Source organism: Rattus norvegicus, chromosome 6 (genome assembly GCF_036323735.1).
Source record: "Rattus norvegicus strain BN/NHsdMcwi chromosome 6, GRCr8, whole genome shotgun sequence".
NCBI classification, from domain to species: domain Eukaryota; kingdom Metazoa; phylum Chordata; class Mammalia; order Rodentia; family Muridae; genus Rattus; species Rattus norvegicus.
In genome coordinates, this window is record NC_086024.1 from 97,791,267 (window position 1) to 97,818,314 (window position 27,048).

Genomic DNA, 27,048 nt, shown 5'->3' on the forward strand with positions numbered 1-27,048 from the left:
AGCTGCACTGGCTTTACCCTGTGAACCGCTCTGCAGCTGCATTGAAATGACCCCTATGCTAAACATGGCAGATTCTGACGTCATATTTGACCTTAGGACATCTCAGAACCTTTTCTAGTACCGAGATGTTTGTTTTCTAGTTTAAATGAATGATTTCGTCACTCTTTTGCCTGTACTGTGGCAATCTTTCCACAGCGGGGCAGAGAAACTGAAAAAGGAACCGGGTGGAGGATGAGTAGATGAACAGGCATGCTTTCCTCATGGAGAACCTCTCTCTTGTTGAGCTATTGTCCCGACTCACCATACTGCCAGCCAAGAAGAGCAGGGAGACTCAGCTTGGCCATCCGCCAAGTGGACAGGTGGGCATGAGAGTTCCCTTTACCTATGGGACAAAGTAAATGAGGAGAAAAGTGGGAGGGGATGGGGGGGGCAGATGGCTGAAAAGACATCTAACATGGGTTAGTATTTAAAAGAAAAGTTAGTGGCCATTAGAAAGATATCTCTCACTTATTTGAATGTGTATATGTTTATCTAATGTCATCAGTGGACGTAAGTACAGAGGCAAAAGGCAGGTATGTAGTTACCTAATAGTCCCAGGAACTATGCTAGTCCCAAGCTCATAACGCTGGGAGCTGGTTGCCCATCTTGCCTGAGAAGAGTTCAGATACAACTTGGACTTCTCTGACAACCCTTCAGATAGACTGAATGGTTGAAACTACTTAAAGGGAAGTGTGTGTGTGTGTGTTCCTGTGTATAGCAGAGTCCAGAAAAGTGTCACATCTATAAGTCTCTACCTTTGAGGCAGAGTCTCTCTACCACACCCAGCTTGTTACATGAGTGCTGGGTTTTGAACTCAGGTCCTCCTAATTACCCAGCATTCACATGGCTCTTAACCATCTTTTCAACCCAGTGAGAGGTTCTGGGCCAGGTTTGCCTAGAACTCACTAGCCCAGGATGAGCTCAAATTCCTGGTTATCTTCCTGCATCAGACTCCTGAATCCTGGGTGCCGCCATGAGCTACCACACCACGCAAGCCTGGCTGTCACTGAAGATTTGTGTTACTTGAAAACTAGTTTTCTCCCAGCCAGGGGAAATACGCTTCATTTCTTCAAGTTGTGTGGTAGTTGGGAGAGCTTGAGTTAACCCTCTGAATGTGGACACTTTTATTACGACTGTTCCTCAGACCATATGACTCCCAGTAAGGGTCTCTTCTGCTGCGTCAGCCACTTAGGCAACAGAAGACAGTGTTTGTTCTTGCTCCTCAGCTCTTCTCCCCCAGAAAAGCCATTTTTATTCTATTAACTCATTCTGAGTTTCAGTAGCTTTACATCTTTGGAACATTCCAGCCTGTGGCTAACAAGCTACAGGCCTTTTACAGGTGGGTTGCTATATTCTTGAGACCCTGTATTTAAACTGCGAATTTAAAATATTTAAGTATGAAAGAATGTACACACTGCTAGAGATGAATGTGAAGTGTCCCCCAAAGGCTGATTTATTAAATGCGTGGTCCCTAGCTTGGCACTAATGGGAGGTGGCAGGAGCCTTGAGAGGTAGGGCACATGAGAGGTCCTCCAGTCATTAGACACCAGCTTGGGACCCAACCCCTCCGTGTTTTCATTCCTGAATTCTGTAAAGAGATCCATTTCCTTCACTATAGTCCCCTCCCCACGTACATCATGTACTCCACTGTAGTCCCCTTAAAGCAAAGAGACCAAACGGCTGCTACTGCCTCCTGCAACCCGTTTGTTTGCACTGCACAGCCAGAGCTGTCATTTAAGCATGTGTGATAGTTTGCATCCCATTTACCTTCCTCCAGGCTTCCTGTCTTACTCAGAACAAAATCCGCACTGTGGTCTGTTCACAAGGCTCAATTTTTATCCGTGCTGCCAACAGGCTTCCGTGTACAGTGCCACAGTATGGGCACATGGTGCAGCGATGCCTAGAGCTTTCTCTGGCATGACTAAAACTGTATACCACTGACCAGTTCCTAGTTCCTCAGCCCTGCAGCCCCAGACCACCCCACTGTCCCCTCCTGGAGTGGACCATGTAGGGACGGTGTATATACCATTATGTCTAGAGGAGCCTTGTAATGTCTGCCCTTTGGGGCCTGATTTGTTTGGCTTAGCGTAGTCTCCAGTTTCATCCAGGCACACACAGGAGTCTCTCTCTATGAAGTCTGAACGGCAGTCCTGTATGTACACATCAGGATTTCTTCGTTCATTGACCTGTGGCTGTGGTCACTTTAGGCTTTTTCTGCCTCCTGCCTCTTGCAGACAGTGCTGGGATGAACCTAAGAGTACAAACAGCCCTTTTGAGGTTCTGTTTGCAAATATCTGGGTAAGTACTAGGAATGGGAGTGCGGGATCTTGGGGCTGTTCTACTTCTAGTCTCTGAGTTGATCTCTAGCTGCAGTGTCATTGCACACTCCCCCAACGCTGGCTCTGCTTCCCCTACCCCTGGCAGCATCTGCTGCTTGTCCTTCTGCCCACAGCCATCTTTACGGGCTGAGATGCTCTGTCTCGGGAGGTTTTGTTTTACCTCTGGGTGATGGCTCACGATGTCCAGTATCCTTGTGCAGAGCTTAGCAACTTTTACGTCGTCTTTGGAGGAATGTACAGCCTAGTCTTTTTGTTTTGATTTGAATTGATTGTAAATCCAACTATTTGGGGTTACGATTCCTTATATATTTAGGATATTAACCTTTTATCACGTTTATAGCTTATAAATATTGTCTCTCGGTCTGTGGCTGCCTTCATTCCCTGACAATTGTTTCCATCTATTGTTTTGGGAACCAAAGCCAAGGTCTCGTGTATGTTAGGTCAGCTCTCTGGGGTGTTACCCATTCCTGGTGATTAGCTCTTATAATTGGTCCTCGGTAAATACATACGAGCCCTTCCCTCACGGCACATTTAGAAGATTCTCTTGTGGCTTTTATGAATGGTGTGTGAGAATTGCCCCTTTTGCCTCTCTGCTGTTCCCATACGTGATTTGTAGGTAAGATGCTGTATTAGCCTGCTTTGCCGAAGGCTTGCTCATTTACAATAAACAGAATTAAGTTGGTCACAGCCCTAGAGACCGGAAAGTGCAGTATCCAGGTATCGCTGGAGCAGGTGTCTCCTGAGGGACTGCCTGGTCTCCTGTCCAGAGACGACGCCCAGGACACTGTACCCTGCAGCGGGGAGAAGCTATTCTTATAACAAAAATGTGCAAATGCCACAGAGAAAAACGCAGTCCCTTCTCTACTGATGAGGGTGGAGCCTTCAAAACCCCATCACCTTAAATGCCCGGCCATCTTCTAAAACCATTCCCCTGGGGCAGGCATTTCAGAAAGACAGCGCAAGGACAAACAGGAAACAGGAGGAAGACATTATTACTGCTCTTCCCTGATTCTGGATCCTCAGTGACATGGAGGCAAACAAATCCTTGGTTCTGTTATCTGTTAGGTTAGTTTGAGTCTCAGCCTTAAGGTTTAAGCTGGCACCAAAGACACCCAGTCCCCTCTGCACGCCATAACTCAGGAGATCATGATTTTATTTTTTGACTGTTTACTGTAAATTAAACAGAAAAGTTACTCCTCGAGTATACCCTACCTTTTCATTATAAAAACTTTCAGACCTGAGTATGAATTGAACTAATCTGCCCATATACACATCATTGAAAGTCAACATGTGTTCTAATTTGAGTTGTTACCCATGCTTAATTTTATTTTTAAAAGATTTTTATTTTATCATTTATTTGTATGTCTCAGTGTGCACCTCTGTACAGGGGTCCTTGGAAGCCAGAAAGCCTGTTGGGTCCCCTGGAGCTGGTGTTATAGGCAGTTGTAAGCTGTCTGGTGTGGGTACTGGGGACCTCAGAAAGAGCAGCAAGCACTCTTAACAGCTAAGCCATCTCTCCAGCCCCATAAATTAAACTTCTATGTAAATATATGTACAGGATGATTTTCAAGAACGTGTCTGACAGCTGACCAAGCAGTAAATTTAAAGCTGTTTTATTAATTTCACCATCTATCTTAGCTCAGGCTGCCATTATACAGTAATATAGATAAAATGTCATACGGAGACAGTTTAAACAGCAGGAAACATGCTCACACAGTGCAAGAGGCTGGGAAGACAGAGATCAGGGAGTGATCGATCGATCGATCTGGTGTCTGTTGAAAGGCTGAACAAGGCTCTGGATGGCCTCCTCTGTGCCCTTGATCCCATCCTAGGGGTTCCACATCTTAATCCTAGTTACTCCCCAAAGACCGCATCTCCAAATACCATCAAAGTGGAGAGGGGGTTTGGTACGAATTTGGAGGTCTGTGGAGGACAGTCCGGTCTAAATCTCCATCTGTGAGCAGAGTTCCAAGGTGCGGTCCTGCCTCTCTCCCTAAAGAGAACAGCTATTTGGTTACATCTTTTTCAATGTATCCCACAGACCATCCGATGGAGGGTAGTGAGAGCAAATAGCCAGCCCCTGAGCTCTTCTCAGCAAGGAAGGGGTGAAGATGTCCTAGGAAAATACCCTGATAAGCCATTGGAAGATGAACGTCAGATGGTTTGTGGTCTTATAACAAGGAGTGGACCAAGTCCCAGAGGATTGTGTAGGCATAAATGGTTGATTTTGCATTATGTATATTTTGCCTTAGAGAAAAAAAGTGAGCTTCCGTGAGGATGGGTTGGGAGGAGAAGGGAGGGAGATACGCTACTGACTGCATCACAGTGTGAAGAAAAGCCAAGGGCAGGGCAGAGAGGGACCAGCAGCAGAGACTGGGGTGGAGAACAGAAACTGCAGGGCAGTGGAAGAACAGAAGTGTTTACGGCTCTGTTTAACTTGCCTGCCTCCACCCTCCGAAGCCAGTAAAGTCAGTTATGTGTAAAGAGAGAACTTTGTATGTAAACCTACATGGACACAGCAGTGTGCTGGCCCCATGATCCAGAAACCCTAGTGAGGAGGGGATGCAACGCTAGAGGTAACCAGTAAACAACTCAGTGGCCTACCTGCTTCCTCCCAGAGTCGCCGGGGACAGTAAGAAGGTTGTGCAGCTATTCTCATGATAGGTGTGTGATTGAACCAACCCAGACTCCAAGTGTAGGAATCTGACACATGACAAAATAGTGATACTTCATTGACACTCGGGTCCTTCTTTATCAATTGTACTTGCAGAGAAATTCCTCCCGTTAGAAATACATGAGCCTGTACAGAGGGGACCCGGGGACAGGGCTGTGCTGCTCCTCCCAATCTCTCCCTTTAGTAGCAGCCCAGATGGTAGCTCTGGGCCCCGGCTTCCATGACTTGACTTATAGCAACTTGGAACGTGTGTGTGTTGGGGACCAGAATGTACAACTTGGTTTCTTGAGATAAGTGGTGACATTGGACATCAACATGAATGAGGCCCCTGGGAGTGACTGTCCCACAGGAAAAGGCCATGGCTCTGGTTTCCTTGTTCTATTAGCCAGCTCTGCACTCCATTCAAATCTGAAAAACGTTGGCATTCTCAATAGCAGAAGGGCATCAGTCTCATTTAAACCTCTGGTAGTAGTGAGTTGTGTCTGTGTGGGGACCAGCACTATGCCAAGTGCATATGACACCATGGAACTAGATCAGAAAGGAAAGCTTCCCAGCAACCACATGGTGGCTCACAACCATCTGTAATGGGATCCGATGCCCTCTTCTGGTGTGTCTGAAGACAGCTTCAGTGTACTCATATAAATATGTCTTTAAACAAAAAAGAAATATAGAAAGGAAAGCTTATAAGACTGTAAGTGATTGATTTGTCCGAAGTCAAACATCCTAAACATAACCGAGTTGAACTGCTGTCTCCTTAACTATCATACTAATTAATTAATTATATCCACCTGTAATTTTATTATTTCTCATAAAAACGTTCTGAGCACAGGTGATGCACAGTCCATACTGTGTTGAAAACCTGCTCTGTTCCGTGCTCCAGATAATACTTGAGCCTGCCATGTCCTCTGAGTCAAGGTTTATCCCCCCACCCCCCAGCATTAGCAAAGGGAAGACAGGGGACGCACGGGCTCTAAAGGAGGACAGGGAAGTTCCAGCATTGGCCAGACTTTGAGAGAAGTGGAGACCCTTGGAAAACAATGGTAGAAGTTCATTTCCACAGTGACACAGGTAGAAATTATTTGTCTGAAAATTAACAGAACGTTTTAGATTTACTTTACATGCTCGTGTGTATTTTGCCTGCTTGTATGTATGTGCACCCCATGCGTGCCTGGTACCCACCAGGGTCAGAAGAGGGCACCAGATCCTCTGGAACGTGAGTTACAGATGGCTGCAACCTACCACACGGGGGCTGAGAACCAAAACTCACCATCTCGGCAGCCTGAGTAGAATGTTTAAAGTACACATCTCGATAGTCACAATCTAATCCAGTGTTTGCTGCACTTGGCATTTCTTTTTGTCTCTTTAGAACCTTCAGAACATACTTGGGACATTTGTAACGTTGCCTGCCTTTTTTTGCAACTTGGTTGAGGACATTAAGAAAGTTGCCGGGTTGGGGATTTAGCTCAGTGGTAGAGCGCTTGCCTAGGAAGCGCAAGGCCCTGGGTTCGGTCCCCAGCTCCGGGGAAAAAAAGAACCAAAAAAAAAAAAAGTTGCCACCTGTCCTTTTCATTCAGTTAAACAGACAACAGCAAAGGTCACTGTGAAGGAAGGAAATTCAGCAGGCCTGGATCTCTGGAAAATTACACATGGGACACACTCTGGCTTTCTCCTCAAGGGCCAATGAAAGCCTTATAGAGCAGCATTTGGAAAGTCCAAGTTTAAATAACTGAGTCTATGATAGATCAGTTATGACTTCCTCACGTCCCATACTCACTGACCTTAATTATATTTAGAAGAAAATATGTTCTAAACAAATTCTGACTACAGAGACTATTTTTCGGCTTTTCCCCCAATAATTCATAAACTTTGTAAAGGAAAATATTTAACCCTTTGTAAGTTTTCAGAGTTTTGCCAACATTTCAAATAAGTTTGGGGGGGCACTGACAGAGCATCCTTACTTTAAAACACCATCAGTTTATCAAATATATCCCCAGTCAGGGGTAATGTTTACATTTCATAGAGAAGTAAAATTCTTGAAGCTTCTCCACATTTGAAAGATTTGTCATTCATTTGCATTCAGAGAAATTCTTTGTTTCCAATCACCCAGAATAATTCTCAGCTTATTAATTAGCCAGACTAAATGGTTAGGTATTCGTGCATCATAAGATCAGTGTAAAGGAGGCCTTTCTAATTTTGTTTGCAATCAAATCCCCTAAATGATGTCTAATGACTCCCAGACTCAGTTACTAAACATTCTACAATGTCACTTCTAGAAGGAGAAATAAAACTCCCTTACATTTTAGCCATTGAAACCTAGAACTATGCCCTGACGTACCTTTGTGAAGGTTTATGAGCGGTCAAACTCTATCACCAAGCCACATGGCTAAGTATACGTTGCTAAGTATGGGATTTGTTTTTTAGTTGGGTTTTAATCCAATGGAGGCAACCTATATGAGATACTAGGATCAAACTCCTAAAGGGCAGGGTCTGTCCATAGCATGGCCAATGTAAACACTAGGTCCCTCATGGGTGCTTGTGTGAAATACATTAGTAAGAAGAACATTAAAAGCTCCATTGGGAAAAGTCCACAGGGGTGGGAGCTCCCTGTGTCCCGGGGGAGGGATGAACATATAGCTGAAGTAACGGCAGCGGGTATAAACTTGAAAGGTAACTGGAAAGGAACTAAGAGTAAGAGGATGGCCTTTTGCTTGCAGAGCAAATAGTACCAGAGCAAAGGACAATACAAGGCATAGGTTAGATGAGAACAATGTTGCTAGTAGCAAAGACGTATGCAACAGGAGAAGGCACCCCGGGAGGGAGAGCCAGGTGCTAGACTTGAGCCAGACTTAGAAGCAGAAGCCATCAAGCAGAAGACAGGTCTCCTTGAAGGCTGTAGAACAATACGTGATAAAAACAAACAAACCCAGTAGCCAAGAAGGGGAAGTCGCCTCTGGGTTGAACACCACTGCCATCTTCCAGAAGCACCATTAACCTTCAAGACTTGGCTGTGTCAAAACCCATACTTGATTTTTTTTCCTCAGGTCTTAAGGAAGGTGGATATCAGGCCCTAGTCTGGAGTTTTAGATGATCTAACACGGTCCGAGGTCCATTACAAAGGGGGTCCCATGAATTTTGCCTCCACACTCCTGCATAAGTCATCCATGCTGCTTTTGCGTTTCTCTTCATAACTCTTACTGTCCATCAAACCCGGTGCTTACCTCCTCTGGAAGAATTTCCAAGACAGAGACTGATGTAGCCCTTGCTCCTTTACTCTGAAAACCTAACCCTGAGCTGTTGAATCTACAGTTTATTTCTTTATAGAAAATAGCATGACCTTCAGGAAGGTTACCACCTCTGCCCTTTTGGTGTCCATTAAAGACCTTGTACCACATTTACTTCACCCCTCCACCAAATCAGAGACTTCACAGGGCAGCACAATGCCCTCGGGAGAGAAATCCTTCTAAGCAAGAAAGGATCTTTGAAGCTGGAATTCTATAGGACACACAAGGGCTGCAGACTGTCATCTTTCTTTGACCCTACTTTCCGTTGGGGTGTGTAGAGCTTCTCCCGGATCTTACGGAGTAAGAAAGAATTACTCTGTATCTGGGTTCCTCTCCATCCTGTTTCTGGCTCCTGTGGGTTTATTAGTGATGTCAGAACTCAAGCTGTTAATAACCTGGGGTTGGGCACTATGAACAGAAAACACTTAAAAAGGGGGGGGGGGCTGCAAAACCCATTTTTATTTTTTAAGAACTATTTCTCCCCAATATGTTTTTACTCCTCCTACCAATGACTAAGAGTGGTTGGGACATTGCAAACATTTTGCACACCTAATTCAATTCCTCCAGATGTTAGTTAGTGCTCCAGAGCCTTTGAGACACATGGTATGTCGTGGGAAGAGGCCCCATCAACAGAATCTGTGGTGCCAGGTGAACAAAGGCATCTTTTTCTCCAAGTCCCAACCTGGTAAAAATCATGGCGTCGAGGGACTCAAAGCTGACTCTTGTTTGAAAGTACATCCGGGGCTGTGCATACCTGTGAGTGACAACCTCCTAGGCCCTTGACTAACTGCTGTGTCGCACTGTGCTTTGGCAAGCCAATTCCTGCCCTCCGGGATGCGAATGGAACCAGAGCTCTGAAGCAAGCCTGGGAAGTGAGTCCAGTGGTTTGATTTGCATGGGAAACTTTGGCCTCTGAGTGAAGGCAGCCAAATTCCCTGGGCTCCCCAGCCCTCCGGAAATACGCCTTACAGGGGCTGGGGGCCCAACCGAGTGGGTGTGATTTGAATGTTCATCGCCACAGCTGCTGCATTCAGCCCTGGTCATTGCCATTGGTCCCGCTCCGTTTTACGGCCTCGGAATCCTCTTGTGCATGTTAGTGGTTAATACAGCAGCCAGGAGACGCCAGACAGCTCTCAGCACCTGGTTCAAATTTAAGGCTCATTTACACATGATGTCACACACGCATTGTCAGCGCGAGGGAGGTCAGGATGGTTCATTTTGGGAAGGTTTGCATTGTTGAGTCTCTGCAACACTCTGCTATTAATGCCTAAACCATCTGACTTGGATTTCGGGTTTCTGGCATGAGGTAATCCCAGGCACTAGATTTATATGCTGAATGGGAAGCCAGCAAGGGTGGCTAATCATGCTGGTTTGCAGATCTGCACCTCTGGAGCCTTGGGATGGAATTAGAAGGCCACATGGCATGTAGCAAATCACAGGGGTTCAGAGGGGAGGGGAATAGCCAGGCCTGGAGGCAGCCCTCAGAGGGGCTGCTACCTAAGCCAGGATGCCTGACGGAAGGATAGAAAGCTAAGGACTCGGATGGGGTCTGGCACAGCCAGTCTAGTGTTCGTGGTCATTATGAAACCTATCTCTCTGCTCGTTCCCCATAGAAATCCCAAACCATCTTCCCAGGCCCATTCAAGGCTCATGTTCCATGGAGCCCTCCCTGACCACCTAGTTTATGGTAATTCCTCTTCTGAATGGCCAAATGCTTCTGTCAATAAAATAAACAGAGCAATCCTTACTGCGTACTCACTGTTATCAGTTCCCTGCCCCTTCACGACACTGTGACGCGGAAAACACCATCCTTTGCATTCTTTAAGGTGACAGAACAGATTCAGGGAGTTCGAATCAAATGTCCAGGGTCAGTGCTGACAGGACTCAGGAGGAAGACTGACTGGCCCCAGGGCTGGGTTTTGGACCACCGGGTAGGCTGTGTACTACACTGTGGTTCCACATCTTCAGTGGTACATGCTAACAACGCAGGGCCAGTCTGCTTCCCTAGGGAATGTCCCAAAGGAGCTTACAATAACGCTGCCTGATACTTCCTGTCAGAGTTACCATCCCCTGTGTCCTTCCTGTCCCCTCTGTGAGCTAGTGTGCATTTAAATGACAGTGCGGTCTCCTCAGGGTTTGCTCAGACAACAGGAAAACAGAGGTCAGCCTCCTTCACCATCACCAAAGCTAGTGTCCTGTGTAAGACACTGAAGTGTTTGCAATATTTGAATAACCGCCCTGTCATTTATTACTGTACACCTTAAGGAGGTATCTGATGCAAGCATCTGCAGGAGATTTCTGAGAGAGTGGCGCCCCTCCGAAAGGGTAAGCAAGAGTCAGTCAGCGGGAAGGAGTGTGGTGGACACTTCAGACAGAGAGGGCAGCAAGGGCCCCAAGGTGAGACTGCCTGCTCCTAGGAGCATTCTTGAACGCAGTAAGCTGGGGAAAGGGATGGAGCCCAGGTCATACCACAGCTTCTCTGCAGTCCTCTTGGGCAGGGTAGAAGACTATTCTGACTTCAACTTTTGGAAGACCCTGCTGAAGTCTGTCAGATGTCTCCTGAGGATAAAGCTACAATCTGTGCGTCCTCTCATCTTGGAACATAGCCACAAATCCTTAAAAAGCAGGCGAGTAGGTGCCCTTCTCACGGAGCACACAACAGTTCACCAGAGCAGGACAGAGTGTCCAGTTTGGGAGTCCCGCACTCTGCACTATGTACAAAACCCTGGAACCTTTGAGGGTGAGCAAATAGTGTCTCTACTGTGAAAGAGGACCCTCAGTGTCACATAGGAGAGACTCTGCCATGTCTTTAGCTTCCCCAGCCCCAAGCATCCTTGCAAATGCCAGATTTTCATTCTCTTTACAAAAGCAATCCGCTTTTACTCTGCATCAATTTCAGAAAGCCCGCGCACTCAGTAGGGATGGGAGTGAAGCCAGAGGAGTAGAAGGGTCAAGCGGTGTTGGTACTTACAGTGCTGGAGGAGTAGATGGTTCCTTTGGCTTCCGTGTCTTGCTTCCAGTGAGTGACACTTCTCATCCACGTTATCTTTGCCTCCATGAGCTGAAACAGAGCTCCCTACAACTCCTAAGGGGATGCCTTGGCATTACACATGGAGATGCTACTAGAAGGTCCCAGCCACCCAGGCTGCAACCGTGAGGGGACAGACAGGTAGTGAGAACTATAGAAAAGTCCAAGTAGCATCTCACTGTTGTCTACTGGTCCTTCCTCCAGTGGGCCAGGGGACCAGAACTTACTCTTCAGTTGGACCCCTGAATCTCCACATACTAGAGCTGACCGACCCCTGGAAGGATGGCAACACCAGGGACATAAGAACCCTTTCTTTCCTTCTTTCCTTCTTTCTTTCCTTCTTTCTTCCTTCCTTTCTTTCTTTCTTTCTTTCTTTCTTTCTTCCTTTCTTCCTTTCTTCCTTTCTTCCTTTCTTCCTTTCTTTCTTTTTTCACTTAAGCAGTCTTTAATGAAAGCCGTGCATGAGATCTCTACTCCTGCATCTTCTTGATCGTTTCTTCCTTGTATTTGCCCTTCTCCTTTCCTACTTGCCTGGACCTGGCTTTCCTCTCCAGGATCTTCTTGTGGGCCTTGTCCAGCTTTAGCCTGGTGATAACCCCCTTGCCAGGGTGGATGCCCACGTGGACAATTGTGCCGTTAGCCTCCTCTCACTGGACTCGCTCAATGTCAATGACGTATTTCTTCCTGTACATTTGGACCACTTTGCCAATCTGCTGGCCTTTGTAGAGTCCTCAAGCAACCTGAACTTCATTGTCCTTTCAGATGGGCACAGACTGAACGTTATACTTCTGTCTCAGTTCTTTGGAAAGAGGAGAAGACATGATCTTCCTCCGAATGTGAGAAGGTGCATTGAAATGCCGTTTGCAGTTCTTGCTTTGGTCAGAAGTCACAAAGGGATTGAACTTCATTTTGGCAGCTTTGATCCAGTGATGACGTCAAAAGCAAAGAGCATAAGAACCCTTTCTTGTTAGCGGGCTATGTCCTCCATCCATCTTCAGCTACTAAGGTGTTCTTGTAGGTGAAGAAAATCATATTGAGGAATGAAATGATTCTACCATTTAGCCAAGTGAACAGAACAAAAAAAATCTCAGGAAATAAAGGTCTAGAAAGAATGTTGCTTTCCCTCATAGATACTAACAACGAAACTGAAGATAAACTTCAAATATACTGCCTTCTTGATACATCAGAGTGTTGCGGCCACAGGGCAACCAAGCCCTGAAATCTTTTAATTGGGGCTTGTAGAGAAGCAAAGATGGTGTGGAAAAGCAGAGGCAGCTATAGAGAAGCACGGGCTGGTGCTTTCTTGGAAACAGGTATAGCCAGTAGAATAAACAAAGAAATAGCAGATCCGTGGGGTGGTGGGAGGGGCTGGCCCCGAAGGGTCATCTCTATAGGACGTTCACCGTGGCTATAGAAGGCACTCAGAGGAAGACAAACCAAGGTCGCATCTGTGTTCAGTGGTAGACTGACCGATCACCTAGCATGTAGGAGGCCCTAGCCCAGGCCCCAGCACTGGTAGAAAAGAAAGACAGAGCACCTTCCTCCACAGGGCAGGCCAGGAAAAAAAAAAACCACTGCAAGGGACATGAGCCCACCCACAGGCCTCTCTCATCTCACTCTGGAACAAGGTCCATCTAAAGAAGAAAGGATAAACCATTGTCCCATTGGACTAGGAAAGAGACCTACGGAAGAAAGGGTTCAGGGAAGGACAGAGCAGGAACAGCTATGCAGACAGAGCCTATGAACTCTTGGCCAGTGGACACTCTCCTACACAGAAGTTACACAATTGCTCCAAGCAGGAGACAGAGGAGGCAAGACAGAAATAAGAATCTACGTCAACTCCCTGGACCTGCAGCCCCTGAGTCCCCGGACTAGGTGGCTCTCAACTTTTCCCTGCCTTCTAGCGGCATTGTGAGAACGGCTGTGCTTAATCAGATGTCCGTCTTGGATATGAGTAAAGCATTTAGAAGCGTGTTCATTGTAGCTCTGAAAGGACTATGCTATGTGGTCCAGACTCTCGGCACTGCAGCTCTCCATGGCAGAAAACAACCAACAGCATAACGGAGAATTGTCCGTCCGTCCGTCTCGGTGATGTCTTACCGACATGGAAATACTTCCTACACGAGAAACTGAACTTGCCCATTGAAAATATGAAAGCGGTCGACCACTACAAAGACATTAGGAAAACTTATGATGATTTCTTGAAGAATAGTAATACATTAGATCTGATTGATGTTTATAAAAAATGTAGCATCTTGACTTCTAATTGTGAGAATAACATGATATCCTCTGTAAGTATTCTAAGAATAATTCTACTTTAATCAAATTAAAGTTCAGCTAAAATACTTTTATTTTAAGTCATAGAATTACTAGTCTTAAAAATATAATGGGAGGCAGAGAATAAAAAAGTTTTTTTGCTTTTTAAATCATGTTAAAAATGGAAAATTTAGCTACCCAAAGCCTAGTTTTTACTTGAAAGAAATATTTTTGATAAGTTTTGTTGGTCTTGTGATATTATTATTTGCCTAATTTTTACTTGAAAGACATTTTTGATAAGTTTTGTTGGGCGCGTGATATTTTTATTTGATATAAGAATATTTTTCTTAATAGAAAAAAAATTGGCAAGGAAATAGATTTCAAATGTCAGATTTCTTTTGAATCAGATCAAAGATTACCTGTCTACAACTTTTTCCTTTTTGTTGAATGTACATGTTTATTGGGTGTGTATTGTATAAACAACTGTTACAGTTCTTTTACATGGCTTAATAGCTTCTTAGACATGACATATATGACTATCAGAGAATGGGATGACATAATATCTGAGATAATAGACTTCGTTGTATAAACATTTAATTTTAATAGAGAAAAGTTTAAAAGCTGTAGTAGTCCTTAGATTTGTTTATATTAGAATTGATGAACTATTAAAAATCTATTTGTACATGTGCAGGTTTTTTTTTTTTTTGAGTGTTGAAAATGCTTTACCACTTTCTGTGTGCTAATAAAGTAATAAGTAAATGTTGGCCAAAAAAAAAAAAAAAAAAGAATGTACATGAAGATAGGAAGGGAAAGCAATGTATCTGACATGCATCAGTTACTCCTGAGGACAACTAGCTGTCAAGAGGAAGAGGAGAAATGTGGCATTATGTGCATAGGGCCTGTGAAGAGCAATGGGTCACAGGATAGTACAAAGTTGGGAGAGAAGACAGAATTGAAGTATCTTTACAGGCGAGGATATATATATATATATAACATATAATGTAAAGTTAGGCATATATTCTAATATATCAGGGAAACCACTGAAAAAGAGCTTAGAGAGATACAAATCAAATAGTGGTGCTCATAAAAGATGTTTAATTCGCCCAAGAGAGAGCAGGGATGGAGGTGGACCTGCAGCAGTCATTATCATGATGTTTTGTTTGAGGTGTGAGGTTTAAACCCAGGCCTCGTTCTAGACAAGCTCGTACCACCAAGCTCCAACCCCGCTCCACATAATAGACTCTAATTGAAACATATTAGTAAGCACATTAAATGTGAATGCTTTAAAATGCATTCGTTGGGGATTGTCAAAGGGTATAAATAAAACAGTATTTTTCTATGTACTGTCTAGAAGAAATCTACTTTCGATATAAAGTAGGCTTTTAAAAATGAATAGACAGGAGATATTCCAGGAAAACAGTGGCCCAATGTAAGCTGGGGCGTCAACATTCATATCAGACGGAGTAGATCTCATAGTAAGAAATGTTATGGGGGAAGACACACAGTTCAAAGATGGAGGTTATATAAGATGATATACCTGCCTGGCGGTATGTGCCTAGCGACGTTTCAGAATACGACGGTGCTCTCCCATTATCATTGGGGAATATTCCTCTCTGCAGGAGTGACAGCGTAGGTAGATAGAAAATCAGCAAACCCCCAACCCAGCCCACTTCATCAACACTGTTTATAACGCAATGCAGAAATAGCGGATTATGCATTCCTTGCAAATGAGCTCGCAGCCTTCCTCACGACAGAACATACACATTGGACCACAGTGAAATTTAAGTCGAATTGTTAATGGAAAAAATTCCTAGAAACCCTCTAATTTCTCAGTATTAAGCAACATGTTTCCAAATAACCCAGGAATCCAGAAAAGTGTAAAAACACATCATCTAAGCTTCCTCTCATGAGGTGGGGGTGGGGTAATAAAAAAGAACAAACTAAACTCAATATCAGGGAAATGATAAAAATAAGAATAGAAACCACTAAAATTGAAAACAGGAGAGAGGGGGAGTGGGGAGAGAAGGAAGGGGGGAGGGAGAGAGAAAGGAAGAGAGAGGAAGAGGGAGAGAGAGGAGAGGTGAGTGACAGTAAAACCTGGTCTTTGAAAAGCAGTAAAATGGATAAGTGTCACAGACAGGAGACAAATGTCCTGACTTTGCCAGCAGATTTTTGGCTGAACCCCAGCTGCACTTGAACTTGCTGTCACCCAGTCCTGACTGCAGCAGCCTCCATCATCTCCCCCAGAATTGAAGGGAGAAAAGTGGGAGCCATTTTGCACCTTTTCTTTAGCAATGGCGCTGTCCTAGCCTGAGCTGTGGACAGTGGTCAGTTTTGACCTTTGCCCTGTTTTTCATCCTTAGTGGTGGAGGCTGAAATAGGGAAGAGCGCTGGGGGGTGCTCTGTGCTTCTGTATTTGACCCCCCAGGTAGGCCATTCTCCCGTGTTAGATACTCTGGACCTTCAGTAATTTGTTAATCTTCTGTTCAGTTCCACTTACTTTTCGTACGTTCCCTAGACTCTCTCCTATTCTCACACAACCATAAGCCCTTCCTTATAGTCTTTCTCCTTTGGCTTTCTTTCCTTAGATTCCAGGATTTGGGATTCCCCGTGATATTAGCTTTCTGATGAATTCAAGAAACTATACAGTTAGAGAGTTCGCTGTTGTCGGAATGGGAACGGAGCAGCTTACTGCATACCAGGGAGGAGTAGAACTCACCCACCTTCATATCTAAGCCTGCACTTTCCTTTTGAAACGTTTCTTGGCTATCCTTACATATCTGTTACCTTAAAAGTCCTTTTTGTTAGGCTCCCCATGTCCCAAACTTAAAACAAACAGGCAGACAAACAAAAAACCTTTTAGATTGAAATAGTGTTAAAACACGTAGACTCGAGTTTGGGTCTCAGATGTCAAAACCCCATCCCTAAGATGTGAACATAGTGCTGGGACGGGCGGGTGTGCTGAAAAGTACCGTGAAGGTCACCCTGCCTCCAAGTCCTACCCACTTTGCTCCAGTGCTTTGAAATTCTACCAGTTGTGTGAAGACAGCCATTTGTAAGATGTAAGTGGATGACATTGTGTGAGGGGCAGGAGAGATGCTCATTGCTTTTCCAGAGGATCCAAGTTCCGTTCCCAGCACCCGTGTCAGGAAGCTCACAGCCACCTGTAACTCCAGCTCCATTTAATGCCCTCTCCTGGCCTCAAATGTGGACATCTGTAGCATACACTCACACAGACACACACATTCATATAACTGAAGCTAAACCTTTTAAATGTATGCTGGCTGGGAATTTAGCTCAATGCCATGATACTTCCCTTGGATGTATCCCTTCCCTGCATGGGTCTCTATGTGCAGCCCTTGGCACTGTGTAAGTCAATAACTAAGACCCATGTCGTTGGCATTGGAATTATGAGCACACAACCATCACTCCACTTAAAGATTAAAGTCATAGAACTTTCCGCGTTTGTGTTCAAATGGAGAGGGAGTCGGTTAAGCACAGAGGTGGCCCAGGCATCACTGGCACAGAATTGACAGCAATGGGTAGTGGAGAATGAAGATTCTAAATCTCCCAGTAGAGGCCAGGAGAGGAAGGAAAGACCCGGGCTCCCCTCTGAACTCACACTTGAACCTTCCATGCAGAGGGAAGCCTGGGTAGACCTGAAATAGCTTCTTAGAGTGTGGGGTCATCAGGTGGGATCCTGAGCGTTCCTGTGCACTGATCCTGCAGCTCTGAGTCGGATGGAAAAGCCACCAGCAAGTTCAGAAAGGAGCTTCTGAGACCAGAAGGAAAACAAGGAAAAGCAAAATTAAAAAGGAAAGAAAAAAAAAAACCCAGCAGCATGGAAAAACTTGATGTTTCCTGTATACAGATCTAGAAAGAAAAAAATTGAAATTCAATAGAGGCTGATGGTCCTTAGTTGACCCCGGACATTTTGCAGGCCAGAGACGAAGGAAGCACAAACACCCACTTGCAGACCTCGGTTTTGATTTTTTTCAATGCAGCATTTTTTTTGGTGAATTAATATTTAATTTTCAACCAACTCCAGCACCTCATTAAGGGGGGGCCTGCTCTTTGCCAAACTCTTCCCAGGAAACCTGCTGGCTTGAATGGAGGTGTCAGCAAACATTTCCCAGTGTGTTCTAGTGGGGAAATATTTATTTTGTAACGCTCCTCCCTGGCCTAAAATACAATTGTGTGATATGTTTTATGTGGCCAGGGGATCTGGGCTGAGATTGTGTATCCATACTGCGCCCTAACACAGGAACATGCTCTAGGCAGGTTTCCACTGGTGTGGTTTGGGTACTGCATCCAGAAGAGCAGTGCTTCATGGGAAATTCTCTTTTGTCCCGATAAAAATAAAGTCGTTTGGAAACACATCAGAGTGTGTTTGGTGTGTGAGCGTGAATGCTGGACAGCCTTTAAAGGAAGCAAACAGGCATGAGAAATAACCCTTGGTCCTGCAAGCTCATTTCATACTGGCCTCCAGAGCACCCCCAGCTCCACTCCGACGATTGCCAGTGCCTCTCTACAGCTAGTTTTCTAAGACAAGAAAAGTTTTTCCACGTGATCATTTTCTTTACTCTTGTTGGGACAACAGTTAGAGCAAGATGGAAAGGACCCTTCCCTTCGACAGAATAATTAGATTTAAGGCCATATCTCAAACACCTTCCCTGTAACTGATGATCCCAGTACTACCAGACACCACACACACACATTCAGCAGCCATGGGGAAACCGGCCGCATCACCAGCCATGTCCACAACGTTAATACAAACCATGTGTTCTGCAGGGTAAAATGTGATTATCTGCTAAGAAGAGGCTCTGTCAGGAGAAGCAGGGGGAACGAAACAGACTCAGGAAGAGCCCCCAGCCTTTCTGATTGACTCCTTCCATGTATTTAGAACATGTCCCTGGGAACACCTCCCTGGCCTTGGTGCAAGGTCTCACTGCCCCCATCTCAAGACACACACACACACACACACACACACACACACACACACAGAGAGAGAGAGAGAGAGAGAGAGAGAGAGAGAGAGAGAGAGAGAGAGAGAAGGGGGTGCATTTCATCTGGAATGTGTGGAAATTTGGAAACACTGGGGAGAGGTGTGTGTATAGATTAAGGCAGAACTAGGATTAATGCTACTAAAAGAGGTCGACCAGAAAGCCTGTTAACTAGTGTTCCGCTATTAGACTGGGCAGCTATCAATTTTAGAAGGCCTTTTATTGAAAGACAGCTGTATAAAACACCATAAAACGTTTTTTGAAGAAAATGGATAATTTATGCATATGAACGAAAATCCAGTTCTGACACATGAACTCAACAGGAAATATAGAAATGAACATTTAAGTAAAAGTTTCTGTATCAATTTATGATCCATTCAGCATGACATGTCATCTGAGTCGTGACTGGTAGAGGCCACAGTGTCGGCATTTTTCAGTTAGGAAGCTACTTCCTGCCTCCCACATCCTGGTTTGCTTTAATAATTTATTATGAAGCCTTCATCCACCCATCCATCCCTAAGCTGGTTGTTGGCTGCCAGTCCCCCATGCGAAATGAGTGCAAATTTTTGCCTTATATCTTGCAGTGTCTAAAGTGCAGTCTTTCCTTTTTCTTACTAAGTTTGCCTAACTCTCCAAGGAGGAAAAGGAGAAGAAATCCTGTTACTCTAAAACCTGAAACAGACTTTCTGCTTATCTCCCTTACATCTTTCAAAAAATTTATAACTATAGTTTTGTTTCAGTTTATCATTCATCTTTCCAGGAAAAAATATCCATTTTTTTCTCAGCTGTACAGAAGCCATTTGATTTCCTGTGCTGCTGCTTCTTCTTCTTCTTCTTCTTCTTCTTCTTCTTCTTCTTCTTCTTCTTCTTCTTCTTCTTCTTCTTCTTCTTCTTCTTCTCCTTCTCCTTCTCCTTCTCCTTCTCCTTCTCCTTCTCCTTCTCCTTCTCCTTCTCCTTCTCCTTCTCCTTCTCCTTCTCCTTCTCCTTCTCCTTCTCCTTCTCCTTCTCCTCCTTCTTCGCCTTCTCCTCCTTCTCTCTTCTCCTTCTTCTTGTTTTCTTCTTGTTTTCTTCTTGTTGTTCTTCTTTTTCTTCTTCTTCTTCTTCTTCTTCTTCTTCTTATTATTATTATTATTATTATTATTATTATTATTATTATTATTATTATTACTGCTGCTCTGGCCCTTCTCCAGCTCCATTTTGCCTTTCCAACAAAGGCATGGTTTTAAAAGAAGTTGTTTTGTAGAATAACCTTACATGAGTTACTACTTTTTCTGCTTCATCAGCCTCTAGATTGCCATGCTAACAGCGGTTGGTAAAGCCAACATTGAGTCCTAAGTAAGTAAATCCATTTCAAATAGAAGTGTTGACACAGACTTGGTGTACTAATCTGCTACTGGGATATGTGCACAGGTATAAGTAATTTAGTACACACCCACACAACTGTGGGACAGCCAAGGTGGTAAGAATTACATGCCTACCCACGGCAGCCATGAAGTAAACAAGTTGTAAACCATGAGTACACTAACCCAGATCTATATATGCTCCTGTACTGAGGATGGAGGATGGGTCAATGTCAAGGAATCAGAGGAGTTGCCAGGCATGCAAGCAAACTCCGTAACTCTGGGTCAAGCTGTTGTCTCTCTTGTAAACTCGGGCCATCAGCTGCACAGAGTGTGACCTCAGTGAGACTAGGCTCTGGCTATGCCCGTAGGGAGCCCATTTCTGAGACTTTGGCTTCTGAAGGGACTCACAAGACCATGTCCCTGTGCACGTAGTGAGCTCACACGTGTGTATTACAATGCTCTGCATTTCAGCTTTCATGTGTTCCTGATCAGAAGGAAATGGTGTATTCACAAATACCCAAGGAACGGCGCCACTGCGGAAATCAGGCTGAATGAGGCTCTGGAGGCAGAAGGACTGGACATGCCCACAGGTCAACGGAGACGGGCATTAAAAAGAACTTTCATGTGCGCCTCAAAGAAGGGGAAGGCGGGGAAACAACCCTAAGTACACCCATTCTTGCCTTGTTTTGAGACAATTTCCTCTTGTTTGGGGCTTTAGAGAGATAGAGGACTCTGATAGGAGATGACGGATAACAGGTTTTTTTTTTTTTTCTTTTTGAAGGCTGCTAAATCACCCATAATAAATGTTCCTTCCCTACCGTAATCTGCCAAGTTCCTTTCCTCTTCCTTGAGGCACATGAGTCCATCTGGTTTTGCTCTTTGGTGAAGAGACAGACAGGAGGAGCTGTGGCAAGATAGCCAAGCAAATGCATTTTCCCTGGATCCCGTCCCAGGTTAGGGTCCTTCTGGGGGATTTCAGTAAAGCCCATCCTCATTTCACACTGCCCTGGTTCAACGTGAGTCTGCACTACAAAACACAAGCTATCGAAGAAGATCGTTTATGGTGTGTGTGTGTGTGTGTGTGTGTGTGTGTGTGTGTTGACACAGGTCTTACCATGAATATTGACTAGTCTTGTACTCATTGGAATCCTCCTGCCTCTGCTCTCTCAGTGCAGGGATTGTAAGCAAAAGCCTTCCTACCCTGCTGAGAATGGCATTTTAATACAGAAGGTTTTTCAGGTTAGTAAAATTTTCAAGAATTTTGGAAAAACCATTAAGTCAAAATTCAAGTTTGAGAACAGTCCAAGCCTCGTCAAAATGCTTTTATTTTAAGTGAGAACATTAAAAAAGAAAATTCCCGTCCAATGACACCAGTTCTCCATAAATGAAAGCACATTTTAGGGTTGGAGATGTGGCCCGGTTGGTAGAATGTTTCACTATTATATAAGAAGCTCTGGGTTCTGTCCTCAGTGCCGAATAAATTAGACATGGTGGTGCCACCTACAACCCCCAAGGTCAGGAGACAGTAGAAAGGTCAAGAGTTCACTCTCTGCTACAAAACAAGTTCAAGGACAGCTTTGGCTACATGAAACCCATGTCAAAAGAGGTAGGGGCAGGGGAGAAAGTACATTTCAACAAAATAATAGTGGAAGGGTAGAATTTCAGAATGAATGGTCGTCCTTGAAATGGAACATAAGTGGTTTAAGAAAAGCTTCCTACCTTTATCTTGCTGTTAATGGTGACGGTCCTTTGATAAGTACTGCATTAACTCAGAGGGACGCCAATCTAATGGCTTCACGTTGAGCACCTGCAGGGGCCCAGAGAGAACAGATTACAGAGGGACAAGTTAATGCCTGGCCTTGGTTTGCAAATCCTTTTACCTTGTTTAGACTCTGGAGGTTTGGCTTTCTGAGTCCCCAGCCCTTGACTGACAGTGTTGGCCTCTGCATGGGCTGCTCGCCTCATCAGGGTAGCAGCTGACCTAAATGAACAGGCTGTTACTTAAGGCCATATTGTAATCACCTCAGTGATCAAGACAAAAATCTTCCTTTGGGGATTGGAAGTGTTGGTCAGTTGGTAGAGCTATCATGCACGAGGCCCTAGGTTCCAGCCCAGCACTGTATAAATAGAGTAAGCCGGCGAGTGCCTGTAACCTTAGCACTTGGGAAGCAGAGACAGGAGGATCAGAAGTTCAGGGCTGTATTGTTAACTCAGGTGCCCTGCCAGCCTGCCTTCAGCGACTCGGTGCTTGCAGCTTGCTTCATCGCCAGGCACTGTGCCTTTCCACTGTTGCTACGAGCTGCAGGTTTTCCTATGCAACACTCGAACCCTTTAAAAGCTCTCTCTTTCTCTCTGTCTCCTGATCCTTCTGTCTGTGTGTCTGTCTCTGTCTCTCTCTCATGTCCCTATTCCAAGATGGCCTTTCGCCACCCACAACCCCAAATAAACATCTTACATGAGACCTTTTGTGTGGTATGATCTCTGCTACATAACTTAGCCCAGCCCCACCAAGACGCCTCCCACTGACAAATCCTAACACGTGTGGCTACATAGCAAGTTAGCAGCCATTCTGGGCTCCAAATGCATCACATTTGGGAAAAAGTGGTCAGCTGTCAGGTGGTCAGCACTGAGAAAGTGGGCCCTTCCTGTGAGCGCCTCACTTCTGGTTTACTGCACTGAAAGGACCAGTGGCAGCAGGCTGGTGGCTGTGGGGGTGTGTGGCACAGTTGTCGCTTTTCATCCTGTGTAACTCAAAGCACAAAGATATCAAAGTAATCTGCTACTGTTTTGGAAGCTTTCCTCTTCAGACAGTATAACATGTTGTAAGCACTTGGTGCCCCATAAATGCTCGTGGACCGATGGCATCCTGATGCCAGTCAGCTAGCTTCAAAGCCCTGAGTGTCCAATCCCAGAACCCTGGCTGATGGGGGAAGTGAAGCTCTGAGACTCTGGCGTGGTGTGTGGCACCAGCCCCTTCACTACGCCTCAACCCCCCACTTAGCACCTGCCAATCTCCTGTCCCCTCTGAAAGAGTCTGGTTTTCTCCCTGCTGGTTCCCCCCACTTCAGGGGTTTCCTCTATGCTGTCAGTCTAAGTCTTTCCGCTGCTAGAAGTGTTTTCTCAGGCCCAGAAACACTGGAAGTGGAAAAACCAGTCAGCCCCAGCTCCAGCCACAAAACCGCCCCCGCCCAACAGCCCAGGACCTCCCTTTCACCAGGACCACTAAGACCGAAGCAGTGTCCTGTTCTTAATCTGCTGGACATAATCCCCCTCGATGGTGGTGTCCCTACCCAGGGCAGACACTCCTGTGATCCCAAGAAATCCCTGGAGGCTAGCCCGTGTGTCCCGTACCCAGCCCGGATCAGGATACTGAGACCTCAGGACACTGAGACCACAGTTGCGCGTTCTACTACGGCAGCTATGGTGCAAGAGTCAGATGGTGCAGGTTTCAAGGCTGTGTAATGAAACTGGGCTTAACTGCTTTTCAGTATGGCTGGTCAGGACCTTCTCCACTTCCCTTCCCCATGAAATGTAGGGTGAGTCATGGCTGGAGAATCCTGCTTCTCCCCCCACTGCCCCTGTGTCTTCAGCAGCAGAGAGGATGGCTTCCTAGGGTTTCTCTTCCTGGCAGTAAACCTCATCCTTCCCAGGACTCTAATAACTGGTCCAGGGAGAGCATCAGGGGTTCCTCTTTAACCCCCGCTCTCACCAGGAGGGAGGACCAGTGTCTGCTGCAATCCTAGAGTCCTAGGGTAGAGGGCAAGGCCAGAGAACAATGGTGCCAAGCGATGGAGAGAGTTGTCCTCTGAGTCCTCAGCCCTGGACAGACAGACGCCTCTCTTCTAAACGCATGCCTGTATAGTCTGGGGTACTGTGGTGAGCTATTGATAAGAAAGGCGGAGATTCAGTCCCTAAGTTATTCTGCCGGGGTTGCTGGAACACATTTGCGGCCAAGCATTAGAAATTCACTCTCATGGTTTTAGAGGCTGGAAGGCAAGATGCAGGTTCAGGCTAGCATGACCAAGGAGGGATAGGTCTGCTTCTGGTTTCTCTCCTTGGCTAGCGAGGAGGGCCATCTTATGCACAGGTCTTCATGTGGTTTTCTCTCCATAGATGTCAGAGTCTAATAGTTCTCCTCTTATAAAAACATCAGAACATTGGATTAGAGCCCATCCTAGTGACCTCATTTAAGTTATCTCTCTGTAGACTCGTCTCCAAATAGTCACATTCTGAGACACAGGCAGTCAAGACTCTAGCATATGTGTCTCTGGGGGTGGGAGCAGTCTCCTACTGTGAAAGCTCATTCAAAGGTGCTCTCTGGCCTGGAAAGACTAAGTTAGTCAATGTTCTCTCTCCCCCCACCCATCCCTTCTTCCCTGCCTTCCTTTCTCCCTTGTTCCTTTTTCCCCTCCCTGTTTTCTTCTCTGTCTCTTCCTCCTTTCCTTCTCATTCCCTTGGGATGAAGTGAGTTCTATTATAGACACTCCTGACCTTGCTCTGTCTCCTTAGATAAGGTGTTACCACTGTAACTAATCACATCGTGGGTTGTTAAAGCTGACTGGTGTCTATCTCTGTTAGCCTGGAAGCACAGGAGAGCAGGGTGAGTGACTGTCCTGCTCTTCCCCAACACCCGGCAGAAGCTTGAAAGGATCTTGGCTCACCGTGTTGGGTTGAAGGTCTTCCTTGCTTCACCTTCCTGCCCTCTGTGACTTCACTAGATGTCTAAACAGACTATGTGACCGCTCCATGGCATGGTTAGGGGAAGGTTTTTATTGTAGATATGAGGGAAGAGTGCAGCCAGAGGCTTCTGGAAGAGTCCAGAGCCAAGAGAGAAAGTAGTAGACTAAACATGGCCAGCAGAATGGATCTGGCCATAAGAAAAGCAGAGCAAAGAGGGCTTACGGGGGAGAGAGGCAGGTGAGAGATAAGACAAAGAGAGAGCAGAAGAGAGAGACCATGGTCAAAATAGCAGGGCTATAAGGAAAGATGAGTATCTAGGGAGAGGGAAACCCATGAGCTGGAGAAGTTTAAGGTAGGGGGCAGGGCTGAGTTGAGCTAGGAAGTTAGCCTGAATTCTGAACATGGAACAGGTTTGTGCTACTGAGGAAGCCCCAGGCCAGCATGGGCTTTGATATGCTGATAGGCACCCCGGATAGCTTGTCCCTTGTCCCACAGTGGTAAGGGAGGCATCCTCCTTTGGTAGAGCGGAACTGGTTTTACACCATTTTACAGCATTCCTGAGGAATGCTGGCTCTTGTCTAACTACTAGAATAAGGGGAAATGGGGTTTCCTTTGAACCTGACTCTAGGTAGTTCCAAGTAACCTCTGTCCCTTTTGCCCACTTTTGGGAGAGTCACAAGCCACGTGCAGTATTTCACTTCATTCAATTGCACTAGATAAGTGAAGCCCTTCATTTTCTCACTCTATGCTATATTTGTGGCAGAGATCCTTATCAAACACGACAAGTTAACAGAGAGAAGCACATGCATCCATTCACTGTAGATGTAATGGGTATTTTGTGACGATCAGAGGGCCAAGGAAGTATACAAAATCACACCACACAACAGACCTTGACAGAGATTTATTGGGGGACAGGAATATACCAAAGACTGCCTCTGAGTGTGTGTGAGTGTGTGTGAGTGTGTGTGCTTGTGTGTGTGGTGAGTGTGTGTGAGTGTGTGTATGTGTGTGAGTGTATGTGTGTGTGTGAGTGTGTGTGACTGTGTGTGACTGTGTGTGTGACTGTGAGTGTGTGTATGTGTGTGTGAGTGTGTGTGACTGTGTGTGTGACTGTGAGTGTGTGTGAGTGTGTGTGTGTGTGTGTGTGTGTGTGTGTGTGTGTGTATTGGAAGGAAAAGAAGCAGACTGTGAAGGCTCAGGCTTTATAAGGTTATGGCACATGCACATTGGGACATTATGTGGCCTGGGGTGACAGTGGAGATGCAGTGCATTGGTAGCTGGTGATGACATAGCCTTGGCATTGAGTCCCTGAGGGTGGGGTGGGAGATGGGGGGGAGTTGCACTGGATTCTGGAATGTGGGTGGTTCTCTGTTTACCACGGTAATGTTGGTAAGCATTGATGCTTTCAGAAATGAAGACCCAAGGAAACAGAATCTGTCGAGGATTTTTATTCGATATTCTCCTTTAAAAGCCTTCTCTCAGTGGCGTCTGTCAGAGAACCAGAGTACAGTGCCTAGCACCCACATAGAGTAGACTCTGACCACCTGTACCTCCAGGGGGAGTCTGAGAGCACCTGTATGAGTGTGCACAGACAGACAGACAGACACACACACACACACATACACAAAATAAATCTTAAAGCTCATTCACATTCTTGCTTAAATGAGCAGATGGTAGAAAGGGATGTGTTACAAGTTTGATGCTCTGTTTATTTTATATTTTAAAGCTGACAACTGCTTAGAAAGTCACAGGTGTTCAAACACATTCACAACTATTAAAGTAAATGTTTTAATCAAAACACATTATATGAGACTCTCAAAGAATTAATAAAATATTATATTAAAATATCAATGTTTAAGTAATAGTTGAAATTCTCAACTGAGCCATTATCCTGAAGACAGGATCCTGAAGGGGCGTGGTCTGCCTGACTTAGCCAATCGTCTTTGCCATTACATCAAATGGTGCTCTTGGCTGCAAGTAGAATCACTGTTTCACTGTCACAAGCAGTAAAACATCGGTTATCTCACAGAACAGGACTAGTGTGGTCGTGAGGTTTGAGGGCTGATTGTTTGAGGGTGAGGCAGTGGGTTTCTTTCCATCCATCCCCCTGGTTTACATTCCCTAGCCTTTGTCCCATCTCTGGCAGTAAGACAGCAGCCACAGTAGGCACCACAGGGAGATACTACATTTAAAGACAGAAGAGGATCTGAATCTGCCATTCTCCCTTATCCTGGGAGTTCTATCAGTCTTAATTCTGTTGGCCAGAATGGAACAAATATACTCACTCTTAAGTTCCAAAGGGGGATGAAATGGCCACGAGGGTCCATAGCATAGAGAGTATGTGAGAACGTCAGTCATTTTATCCCCCACACATCCAGGCTTAGCCTGTTAGCAAGTGCCTACTC

The 27,048-nt window shown here is 45.4% G+C and overlaps 1 protein-coding gene and 1 pseudogene across 3 annotated transcripts in view; one reads left to right on the top strand and one right to left on the bottom strand.

Annotated features, from left to right (window-relative positions):
- The window catches only part of Slc38a6 (solute carrier family 38, member 6), a 90,869-nt gene extending 67,741 nt beyond the window's left edge, over nucleotides 1-23,128 (top strand). Inside the window, exons 16-17 of one of the 3 annotated variants that reach the window (XR_005505476.2) lie at nucleotides 196-359; nucleotides 20,435-23,128. Coding sequence is in view for 1 of the 3 variants with exons in the window: in XM_039112001.2 (XP_038967929.1) it covers nucleotides 196-243 (48 nt within the window). In the remaining 2 variants the exon portion in view is untranslated. Of the gene's footprint in view, nucleotides 1-195; nucleotides 14,303-20,434 lie in introns of those variants that run through there. The other 2 variants (XR_005505475.2, XM_039112001.2) reach the window with 2 other exon arrangements.
- On the bottom strand, nucleotides 11,832-12,273 carry Rpl26-ps4 (ribosomal protein L26, pseudogene 4; annotated as a pseudogene).
- Nucleotides 23,129-27,048: the final 3,920 nt, after the last annotated feature.